This window comes from Entelurus aequoreus, linkage group LG22 (genome assembly GCF_033978785.1).
Source record: "Entelurus aequoreus isolate RoL-2023_Sb linkage group LG22, RoL_Eaeq_v1.1, whole genome shotgun sequence".
In the NCBI taxonomy this organism is placed as follows: Eukaryota; Metazoa; Chordata; class Actinopteri; order Syngnathiformes; family Syngnathidae; genus Entelurus; species Entelurus aequoreus.
The window spans coordinates 44,628,058-44,640,888 of NC_084752.1; the positions used below are offsets into that span (position 1 = coordinate 44,628,058).

Here is a 12,831-nt window from a genome sequence, read left to right on the forward strand (position 1 = left end):
AAAATACAACCTTAAAAATTATTTTAGGATTTTTAACACATATACCTTTTTACCTTTTAAATTCCTTCCTCTTCTTTCCTGACAATTTAAATCAATGTTCAAGTAATTTTTTTAAATTTTTATTGCAAAGAATAATAAATACATTTTAATTTAATTCTTCATTTTAGCTTCTGTTTTTTCGACAAAGAATATTTGTGAAATATTTCTTCAAACTTATTATGATTAAAATTCAAAAAAATTATTCTGGCAAATCTAGAAAATCTGTAGAATCAAATTTAAATCTTATTTCAAAGTCTTTTGAATTTCTTTTAAAATTTTTGTTCTGGAAAATCTACAAGAAATAATGATTTGTCTTTGTTAGAAATATAACTTGGTCCAATTTGTTATATATTCTAACAAAGTGTAGATTGGATTTTAACCTTTTTAAAACATGTCATCAAAATTCTAAAATGAATCTTAATCAGGAAAAATTACTAATGATGTTCCATAAAAGATTCGAATTAGCTTGTTTTCCTCCTTTTTTTTGGTTGAATTTTTAATTTTAAAGAGTCGAAATTGAAAATAAACTGTTTCAAAATTTAATTGTCATTTTTTTCGTGTTTTCTCCTCTTTTAAACCGTTCAATTAAGTGTAAATATCATTAATTATTAATAATAACGTAGAGTTAAAGGTATATTGAGCAAATTGGCTATTTCTGGCAATTTATTTAAGTGTGTATCAAACTGGTAGCCCTTCGCATTAATCAGTACCCAAGAAGTAGCTCTTGCTTTCAAAAAGGTTGCTGACCCCTGGTCTAAATGTACTGTCCCTTGCCAATATATACAGTAAGGATTTTTTACTGGAATAGGAAATCTCTAGTCATTTTTATGCGATACCGTATATTAAAAAAAACCCTAATGCTATCCTTTTGGGAGTACCTCACATGCAAAAATGCTTTTCTTAGCCGCAGGCTGTGTGAGAAAGCTAAAATGTTAGCATTTGCATTTTCTCAGGAGCTATCTATACATGCACTGCAGTGTAATATGTGTTTACTTAGAGCATCTGCTCTGCATGGAATACACCCCGTCTGACCACTGCACTTTTGGGGTTCTGAATTAGCATGTGGTCAGTATCGGGGAGGGGGGGGGGGGTATGGTTAATGCTTTACAAACTTGACAGAAGAAGAGCGACAAAGGAAACGCTGGCCTATTGAAAGGCCACAGCCCCCCCCCCACTCCTGCATGCCAAGCATTCCAATGCGCTGTGTAAAGGTTGGGCCAGCAGAGAGCAACGAGGTGGCCTTTTCACACCAGGGCCACTTTATACACACACACACACACACACACACACACACACACACACACACACACACACACACACACACACACACAAAACAACTCGCGTCGTTTTTGTCTGACGTGCCGCCGTCTGTGTGCTCCAAACGCTCCAGTTGCACCTTCTGGCACCTGTTACCTCCTCCTGTGCCCATGCATGGACAAAATGGCATAGAAAGTGTCAGAAAAGTCTGCATTTTCCCAGGTGAGACTTAGTTGCAGTGATTGCTGTGAAGCCACCTGCTGTGCTAAGTGGTCAGCATCAATCAGCTCTCACCTGCCACGCTGAAAGGCTAATAGTGGCCCTTTTCAGAGTGTGTGCAAATGAGCAGGTGCATCATGGTCTGAAAGATTATTATCGTTGACTGAGCTTTTTTGGTGTTTAATGGAGTCATCCCATGTATTATGCTTTGCACTGTTGACTCCTCTCAGTGGGCAAACAACTTCTTATTGAAATTTGAACAAGATGCAGACATGAGCAAATATTGGCCGTGTACCTGAAGTGCAGGTACACTGTCCAGGATCTATAGTTGTGCATCAGTACACTTGTGCTGCTCTACACTGCATACTCAGCCTCTTTTGACACATACAGGCACATTGTTGTCGTCAACATTTCAAGGTCAGACCGGTGTTGGCCCGGTACAAATATTTTTCCATACAAAATAAAGGGGACCACAAAAATGTTCATTATTGGCTTTATTTGAACAGAAAATCTTAGGATACATTAAACACATGTTAATTATTGTAATTTAGTGCTTAAATAAAATAGTGAACATACTAGACAACTTGTCTTTTAGTAGTAAGTAAACAAACAAAGACTCCTAATTAGTCTATGCAGTAACATATTGTGTCATTTATACACCTATTATTTTGTACACATTATAAAGGACAAGCTGTAAAAATGTATTATTAATCTACTTGTTCATTTACTGTTAATATCTGCTTACTTTCTGTTTCAACATATTCTATCTACACTTCTGTTAAAATGTAACAATCACTTATTCTTCTCTTCTTTGATACTTTACATTAGTTTTGGATGATACCACAAATGTGGGTATGGATGGCCAATTACATAAAAGAAAAACATAAAATCTATTAGACAGCTAAAATTTTAAGAATGAATCAATGATACAAACCCCGTTTCCATATGAGTTGGGATATTGTGTTAGATGTAAATATAAACGGAATACAATGATTTGCAAATCCTTTTCAAGCCATATTCAGTTGAATATGCTACAAAGACAACATTTTTGATGTTCAAACTCATAAACTTGATTTTTTTTTTGCAAATAATAATTAAGTTAGAATTTCATGGCTGCAACACGTGCCAAAGTAGTTGGGAAAGGGCATGTTCACCACTGTGTTACATGGCCTTTCCTTTTAACAACACTCAGTAAAGGTTTGGGAACTGAGGAGACACATTTTTGAAGTGGAATTCTTTCCCATTCTTGCTTGATGTACAGCTTAAGTTGTTCAACAGTCTCCCTTCTGCTATTTTAGGTGCCACACATTTTCAATGTCTGGACTACAGGCAGGCCAGTCTAGTACCCGCATTCTTTTACTATGAAGCCACGCTGTTGTAACATGTGGCTTGGCATTGTCTTGCTGAAATAAGCAGGGGCGTCCATGGTAACGTTGCTTGGATGGCAACATATGTTGCTCCAAAACCTGTATGTACCTTTCAGCATTAATGGTGCCTTCACAGATGTGTAAGTTACCCATGTCTTGGGCACTAATACACCCCCATACCATCACACATGCTGCCTTTTACACTTTCACCCTAGAACAATCCGGATGGTTCTTTTCCTCTTTGACGTCCACAGTTTCCAAAAACAATTTGAAATGTGGACTCGTCAGACCACAGAACACTTTTCCACTTTGTATCAGTCCATCTTAGATGAGCTCAGGCCCAGCGAAGCCGACGGCGTTTCTGGGTGTTGTTGATAAACGGTTTTCGCCTTGCATAGGAGAGTTTTAACTTGCACTTACAGATGTAGCGACCAACTGTAGTTACTGACAGTGGGTTTCGAAGTGTTCCTGAGCCCATGTGGTGATATCCTTTACACACTGATGTGGCTTGTTGATGCAGTACAGCCTGAGGGATGGAAGGTCACGGGCTTAGCTGCTTACGTGCAGTGATTTCTCCACATTCTCTGAACCCTTTGATGATATTACGGAGCGTAGATGGTGAAATCCCTAAATTCCTTGCAATAGCTGCTTGAGAAAGGTTGTTCTTAAACTGTTCAACAATTTGCTCAGGCATTTGTTGACAAAGTGGTGACCCTCGCCCCATCCTTGTTTGTGAATGACTGAGCATTTCATGGAATCTACTTTTACACCCAATCATGGCACCCACCTGTTCCCAATTTGCCTGCACACCTGTGGGATGTTCCAAATAAGTGTTTGATGAGCATTCCTCAACTTTATCAGTATTTATTGCCACCTTTCCCAACTTCTTTGTCACATGTTGCTGCCATCAAATTCTAAAGTTAATGATTTGCAAAAAAAAATTTTTTTATCAGTTTGAACATGAAATATGTTGTCTTTTGTAGCATATTCAACTGAATATGGCTTGAAAAGGATTAGCAAATCATTGTATTCCGTTTATATTTACATCTAACACAATTTCCCAACTCATATGGAAACGGGGTTTGTAGGATGGATTCCGTTTTATCCAAGTGTATGGATAGCAAACTTTAACTTTAAAATATTGGCATCAGGACAACACTATATCACTCTATATCAGGGGTCACCAACGCGGTGCCCGCGGGCACCAGGTAGCCCGTAAGGACCAGATGAGTAGCCCGCTGGCCTGTTCTAAAAATAGCTCAAATAGCAGCACTTACCAGTGAGCTGCCTCTATTTTTTTTATTTTTTTTTATTTACTAGCAAGCTGGTCTCACTTTGCCCGACATTTTTAATTCTAATAGAGACAAAACTCAAATAGAATTTGAAAATCCAAGAAAATATTTTAAAGACTTGGTCTTCACTTGTTTAAATAAATTCATTTATTTTTTTACTTTGCTTCTTATAACTTTCAGAAAGACAATTTTAGAGAAAAAATGCAACCTTAAAAATGATTTTAGGATTTTTAAACACGAATACCTTTTTACCTTTTAAATTCCTTCCTCTTCTTTCCTGACAATTTAAATCAATGTTCAAATATATATATTTTTTTATTGTAAAGAATAATAAATACATTTTAATTTAATTCTTCATTTTAGTTTCTAATTTCTTGACGAAGAATATTTGTGAAATATTTCTTCAAACTTATTATGATTTAAAATTCCAAAAAAATATTCTGGCAAATCTAGAAAATCTGTAGAATCAAATTTAAATCTTATTTCAAAGTCTTTTTAATTTCTTTAAAAAATTTTGTCATGGAAAATGTAGAAGAAATAATGATTTGTCTTTGTTAGAAATATAGCTTGGTCCAATTTGTTATATATTCTAACAAAGTGCAGATTGGATTTTAACCTATTTTAAAACATGTCATCAAAATTCTAAAATTAATCTTAATCAGGAAAAATGACTAATGATGTTCCATAAATTCTTTTTTTTAATTTTTTCAAAAAGATTCGAATTCGCTAGTTTTTCTCTTCTTTTTTTTCGGTTGAATTTTGAATTTTAAAGAGTCGAAATTGAAGATAAACTATGTTTCAAAATGTAATTGTCATTTTTTTTTCGTGTTTTCTCCTCTTTTAAACCGTTCAATTAAGTGTAAATATCATTAATTATAAATAATAACATAGAGTTAAAGGTAAATTGAGCAAATTGGCTATTTCTGGCAATTTATTGAAGTGTGTATCAAACTGGTAGCCCTTCGCATTAATCACTACCCAAGAAGTAGCTCTTGCTTTCAAAAAGGTTGCTGACCCCTGCTCTATAGTTTGTAGTCGATACTGATACTGCCTGTGATATCGACATGAGCGGTGCATGTATGGACCCGGGTGTTGGGCGTGGTGCATGACTTGGTAGTTGGTGTGGAGCAGCAACAAGTGTGGGAGCTGCACCATTCCTCTCCACTGGGGGGGGCTGTCACGTCCTGGCGGAGGAAGAGGCGGAGTGAGCAGGACTCTGCTCGCTGCTCCTCCCCTCCCCTCACTTCACTCGCTCTCTGCCTTCCACACGCACCACAACCTCCGGCGGCGGAGCGTGTTCTGGCTCTCCGCTTTTCGCCTTTTTTTCCGCCACACTCGCGGGGGATATAAGCGCCCGCCTGTCCGGTGACGTGCCTCCTCCCCCCCCCCCAGCATGCTCACACCAGAGGCGGCGTCGGATCTAGCTGCCCCCGCAGTTTAGCCACATCTCACCCCGCGTCGCCGAGGACCATCACCGGCCGCCTTCTCCCACCACCATGGGGTTCTACGGCACTTTGAAGATGATTTTCTACAAAGTGAGTAAAAAAGACGCGATCCCGCCGCATTGTGTTCCCCTCCTCTTGCTCTTTGTATTAGTATGGTGATGATGATGAGGATGGAACGCGGGGCAGGGTGTTCGGTCACTGCGGAGGAGGACATAGCGGCGTGCTGCACACCTCCAGGGACAGCCTGGGCCTTTAATACCATATCTAGCATCCTATTTCACATCAAATACTTCATTAACATTTACTACTCCCCGAACATGTCAAATGGTGTAGCACTAATGCAAAGCTGGGCAAACTAAGGCGCGGGGGCCACATGTGGCACGTTGAGCTTTTCAATCTGGCCCGCCGGACATTCCCAAATAATATCTTTATATCTTTAAGATGTAAAGTGTAGCTGCCATTATGATGTGCACTCATCTTTTATAATGACCGGAAGTCTTCTACTATACTAAGTCTTTCTATGCTTGGAATCTGCGCTTTTGCATGATATACTAGTTGTTATGGTCATCTAATTAGTTACTATGGTCATTTAATTAGCTACTATGGTCATTTAATTAGTTATTATGGTCATTTAATTAGTTACTATGGTCATCTAATTAGTTACTATGGTCATTGAATTAGTTACTGTGGTCATCTAATCAATCAATCAATGTTTATTTCTATAGCCCTAAATCCCAAGTGTCTCAAAGGGCTGCACAAGCCACAACGACATCCTCGGTACAGAGCCCACATCTAATTAGTTAATATGGTCATGTAATTAGTTTCTATGGTAATGTAAGCCACGAGGCACCAAGCACTGTGGGTGGGGATGGTTTCCACAGAGTGTTTCTAGAGCAGTGGTTCTTAATAGGGATGTCCGATATTATCGGCCGATAAATGCGTTAAAATGTAATATGGGAAATTATCGGTATCGGTTTTTTTGTTATCTATCGTTTTTTTAATTTTTTTTTTTTATTAAATCAACATAAAAAACACAAGATACACTTACAATTAGTGCACCAACCCAAAAAACCTCCCTCCCCCATTTCTTTCTGTTATCAATATTCTGGTTCCTACAATATATATCAATATATATCAATACAGTCTGCAAGGGATACAGTCCGTAAGCACACATGATTGTGCGTGCTGCTGCTCCACTAATAGTACTAACCTTTAACACTTCATTTGACTCATTTTCATTAATTACTAGTTTCTATGTAAGTGTTTTTATATTGTTTTACTTTCTTTAGTATTCAAGAAAATGTTTTAATTTAGTTATCTTATTTTATTATTTTTTTTAAAAAGTACCTTATCTTCACCATACCTGGTTGTCCAAATTAGGCATAATAATGTGTTAATTCCACGACTGCATATATCGGTTGATATCGGTATCGGTAATTAAAGAGTTGGACAATATCGGAATATCGGATATCGGCAAAAAGCCATTATCGGACATCCCTAGTTCTTAACCTTGTTGGAGGTAGCGATCCCCACCAGTTTCATATGCGCATTCACCCAACCCTTCTTTAGTGAAAAATAAAAAACTTTTTTTTTTTTCAAATTCAAGACAAAGTTATATATTTTTGGTAACACTTTAGTATGGGGAACATATTCTAAGTAACAAAGACTTAATTTAGAGTTATTTGGAGACTAGGGGAACATATTCTAAGTCTGTGGTTCTCAACCTTTTTTCAGTGATGTACCCACTATAAACATTTTTTTAATTCAAGTACCCCCTAATCAGAGCAAAGCATTTTTGGTTAAAAAAAAAAAAATAAAGAAGTAAAATACAGCACTATGTCATCAGTTTCTGATTTATTAAATTGTATAACAGTGCAAAATATTGCTCATTTGTTGTGGTCTTTCTTGAACTATATGGAAAAAAAGATATAAAAATTAGAGATGTCCGATAATATCGGCCTGCCGATATTATCGGCCGATAAATGCTTTAAAATGTAATATCGGAAATTATCGGTGTCGTTTTTTTTTATTATTGGTATCGTTTTTTTGTTTGTTTTTTTTTGGTTTTTTTTATTAAATCAACATAAAAAACACAAGATACACTTACAATTAGTGCACCAACCCAAATAATCGGCTTCCTACATTATATATCAATATATATCAATACAGTCTGCAAGGGATACAGTCCGTAAGCACACATGATTGTGCGTGCTGCTGCTCCACTAATAGTACTAACCTTTAACACTTCATTTTACTCATTTTCATTCATTACTAGTTTCTATGTAACTGTTTTTATATTGTTTTACTTTCTTTTTTATTCAAGAAAATGTTTTATTTTAGTTATCTTATTTTATTATTTTTTTTAAAAAGGACCTTATCTTCACCATACCTGGTTGTCCAAATTAGGCATAATAATGTGTTAATTCCACGACTGTATATATCGGTTGATATCGGTATCAGTTGATATCGGTATCGGTAATTAAAGAGTTGGACAATATCGGAATATCGGATATCGGCAAAAAGCCATTATCGGACATCCCTAGTTCTTAACCTTGCTGGAGGTACCGAACCCCACCAGTTTCATATGCGCATTCACCCAACCCTTCTTTAGTGACAAATAAAATGTTTTTTTTTTTCAAATTCAAGACAAAGTTATATGTTTTTGGTAACACTTTAGTATGAGGAACATATTCTAAGTAACAAAGACTTATTTTACAGTTATTTGGTTAGGGTTAGGGTCAGGGTTAGAGGGTTAGTGTTATAATAAGGCCATGCCGAATAAGGCATTAATAAGTACTTAATAATGACTAGTTAAGAGCCAATATGTTACTAATTTGCATGTTAATAAGCAACTAATTAATGGTGAATATGTTCCCCATACTAAAGTGTTACCAAAAACTGGTTTACAAAATGAACCATGCATGAACATCACCTTGTTCAAACAACAAAACCAACACAGTGCATAAACTCACAACAAATGACACACCTGCAAATCAGTCTGACTTCTGCTGTTGCCGTGTCCGTAACACGCCGATAGGGAGAAGTTTTTATTTACACGATGAGTCGGGTGTGTTTTGACCTCCGCCGAACCCCTGAGCCCGACTCACCGAACCCCTAGGGTTCCATCCAACCCAGGTTAAGAACCACTGATCTAGAGCCTGAAATGTGGGTGTCAGGGACAGACGTGGAAGGAGAATTTCACAACAAAGTTCTGCAATAAAACTGACATATCAGATTGTAGGTGGGGTTTTTTTTTTTACTCTTCCCGTTCATATTTCGCCGTGTTTGTGGCATTTTCGTTTTGTTTCGCTTGATTGTAAATGTAGATCGAGAAGGAAAAGAGGGTCGACGTTCATATGTTGTCAATATTCAGTGTTTTATGTGTCATAGTTAATATTGTAAATCCCACATTATTGTCATGAACTTTCTGGGTGTCTCATTCAGTAGAAAAGTGTAAAATTCCATCCCGTTTTTTTAAGGCGGGTCTGTCATAACGTTTTTAGCTTTCAATCAGACATTATTGTGAGGTTGTGTATTAGTGTTAGGACCCAAACACACATACTGTACAGCACATTTTCACAGCTTGTGTGTGTGTGTGTGTGTGTGTGTGTGTGTGTGTGTGTGTGTGTGTGTGTGTGTGTGTGTGTGTGTGTGTGTGTGTGTGTGTGTGTGTGTGTGTGTGTGTGTGTGTGTGTGTGCGTGTGCGTGCGCATATTTATATATATATACAGTATAGGGCTGCAACAACTAATCGATTAAATCGATTAAAATCGATTATAAAAATAGTTGCCGATTAATTTAGTCATCTATTCGTTGGATCTATGCTATGCGCATGCGCAGAGGCTTTATTATTATTTTTTTTTAATTTAATTTTTTTTTTTTTTTTTTTTTTTTTTTTTTTAAATAAACCTTTATTTATAAACTGCAACATGTACAAACAGCTAAGAAACAATAATCAAAAAGAGTATGGTGCCAGTATGCTGTTTTTTTTTCAATAAAACACTGGAAAGGATAGAAATGTAGTTGGCCTCTTTTATCCGATTATTAATCGATTAATCGAAGTAATAATCGAAAGATTAATCGATTATCAAATTAATCGTTAGTTGCAGCCCTAATACAGTATATACAATATATATAATAATAATAATAATACCTGGGATTTATATAGCGCTTTTCTAAGTACCCAAAGTCGCTTTACATGTTAAAAACCCATCATTCATTCACACCTGGTGGTGGTAAGCTACTTTCGTAGCCACAGCTGCCCTGGGGTAGACTGACGGAAGCGTGGCAGCCAATTTGCGCCTACGGCCCCTCCGACCAATATATACATAGATAGATAGATATACCGGCCCCCAGACACATTTTTTTCTCTAAATGTGGCCCCCGAGTGAAAATAAATGCTCAGGCCTGCACTAATACAGTCATAGATAGTCCCCAAAACTCCATCCATCCATCCATTTTCTACTGCTTGTCCTTTGGGCTTCAATTTGTCTGCACTTGTCTTGCATGTGATCTGTTGCCCGTTGGACTCTCCCACCTCCGTCACCCCCCCCCCCTGTGACATTTTGCATGTGCCCCCGGGCTGGGACCCCAGATAATGGGTCACTGTGTCAGCCCGTGTGAGGTAGGGCATCCTTCAAGGCGGCCGTGGAACACCAACATGAAGGCAAGCGCAGTAATATGTGGAGCTGGCCCGCCCTGCAGAGCATCCATTTTTGAAAATGACAATAAATGGTAAAACCCAGTATATGTTGGCGGGATGTTGCCGCTGTCTGTCGAGACCGATCATGCGTGAGTGACGGCTGTCTTTAAAAATACCCGCAACTTTTTCCCGCCAGCATCCATCCGTCCGTCCATCTGTCGTGCGTTGGGGCGCCAGATAGGCAATGAAAAGAAGGCTGCGGCGGAAGCACTCATTAGTCCATTTGCAAACATTCTTCTTTCACACACACACACACACACACACACACACACACACACACACACACACACACACACACACACACACAAGAAGAGGCTTGTTGTATATTTTTTCTTCAACGCCTCTTATTTTCTTTGATGTTCCCTCACACACACTCACACACTCTCTCCTCTTCCCGCCGAACACGCCTTTTCTCTCTGCCGCTTCAATACAAAACACACACACACACATACAGTACACACACACCCCTTTGGAACTGCCATTGCTGTGAGATCACCACTTGAAGAACAAGGCGCTCAGTTTGTGGAGCCTGATCTCCACCACAAACACAAATACCCCCTAACCCCTACACACACACACACACACACACACACACACACACACACACACTGAGACGTGTTAAAGAAACACGCCTCCTTTCTTTGGAGGACATTCGGGCTACATCTGTCGGCGTTTTTGTACATGTAATCTCTTTCTCCCTCTGCTTTGTGAACTGCGGATTATAGACGAGCACAATAAGGTTTGCCGTATGGAAAAGTGTGCCGATTGTCAAACTGTGATGTGGATGGCACTGGTGGTAAGCGAGCTATCAGTGAACATCTGTGAATTCAAATCAAATGTTAGGCAGTAGGGATGATGTTTGATAAGGAATTATCGAGTTCGAGCCGATTAGTCCAGATAGGTTGTTGTATATGGAAAAAAACACACAATATTTGGTTTAACAAAAGCTCACTTTTATTATATAATAAAGAAATAAAATCTAATAAATAAATAAATATTGACTGTTACCCCCCCTAAAAAAATAAAATAAAATAAATAAATATTGACTGTTGTTACCCAAAGTATATTAAGTGGGATTTTTCAGAGAAACAAATATATACAGTAACACAAAAACAACCTGTCTCTGTGATCACTATAGGTGTATAAATAATAATATAGTGTTAAATAAAATCAGTCCCTTGGGCACAAAACTGGAAATAATACCGCTCTCCAAAAAGTGCACTTCTGCTGCTATTGGAACATAACTGTTTGTTATGACGCTTTGACATTTTTGCACTTTATTTCTTTATCGAAAGAACATTCTATGAAGAGAAAAGTTGTTTGCAAATGTGGTTACAATGCTAATAAATGAAAAGTTAAGGCTAAAAAAAAGAAATACACTTTATTGAGTTAACATTATTTCTTTATAGGGGGAAAAATGTTATGAGCTAGAGAATATAACAACTACACTACCCAGCATGCAACGGGAGTGACGAGCATGCGCGGTAGCCCCGAAAAGTGTTGCATGTTGCCACGCTGTGAAAGTAAACGTCAAGAACTCAGCCAACACGCCTCGTCTGCATTATTTATAATCAGACAGACAACACATCTACAGTGTGATTTTGTTTTGTTTACAAGGAAAGAAAAACAACAGTTAAAAAAGGGAGATATGTTGTATATATATGTATGTGCTGCGGTTGTTTTAAGAACGTTGCGACAGCTGCCGTAAAGGAGGTGCGTTGCTAGCCTGGTTGCTATGTTTCCGGTTGGTGGTAAAAGTGTTGGTCATGTGTTTTACCCTGCTCAAATCTCTCAGTAAAGTTATTCATTGGATTATACCTTTTGTTTTGAACTTTATCACACCTTGGAGCGCTTTTTCCCGTCCATTGTTTTCCTGCATTCGCTATCTGCGCCTAATGACTGAGCTACGTGACGTCATTTCTTGTGATGTCCCACGGAGCATTTCTGGTCGGGACGGGATTCGAATAAAGAATCAACTCTTTTCCTTTACTATAGTGGTCTCGATAACGGGTACCGGTTCTCAAAAAGGGATTCGAGTCCGAGGACTCGGTTCTTTTCTTATCAAACAACCGGGAAAACCGGTTTCGAGTATCATCCCTATTAGGCAGTAATTGCACACATAAAAATGTACCGACCGAATGTTGGCATTTTCTCAAATGCCGATAGCCAACACAAATTAAAGCAAGTGCAATCTGCTTCGTCGAAGCGAAACCTTGATAGTAATCAATCAAGCCGGAGTTCTTTGAACGCAGATTTCTTACCGGGACATATGGTACAATACAATCGGCGAGATAGGCAGGAGCTTGACCGTGTAATATTTTATACGTAAGTAGTAAAACCTTAAAGTCGCATCTTAAGTGCACAGGAAGCCAGTGCAAGTGAGCCAGTATAGGCGTAATATGATCAAACTTTCTTGTTTTTGTCAAAAGTCTAGCAGCCGCATTTTGTACCATCTGTAATCTATTAATGCTAGACATAGGGAGGCCCGAAAATAATATGTTACAGTAATC

At 38.0% G+C, this 12,831-nt stretch overlaps 1 protein-coding gene across 1 annotated transcript in view; it reads left to right on the plus strand.

Annotated features, from left to right (window-relative positions):
- Nucleotides 1-5,368: 5,368 nt before the first annotated feature.
- The window catches only part of fbxw7 (F-box and WD repeat domain containing 7), a 116,328-nt gene continuing 108,865 nt past the window's right edge, over nt 5,369-12,831 (plus strand). Inside the window, exon 1 of the mRNA XM_062033444.1 lies at nt 5,369-5,709. Coding sequence (XP_061889428.1) covers nt 5,671-5,709 — 39 coding nt within the window. The 5' untranslated portion in view covers nt 5,369-5,670. The remainder of the gene's footprint in view (nt 5,710-12,831) is intronic.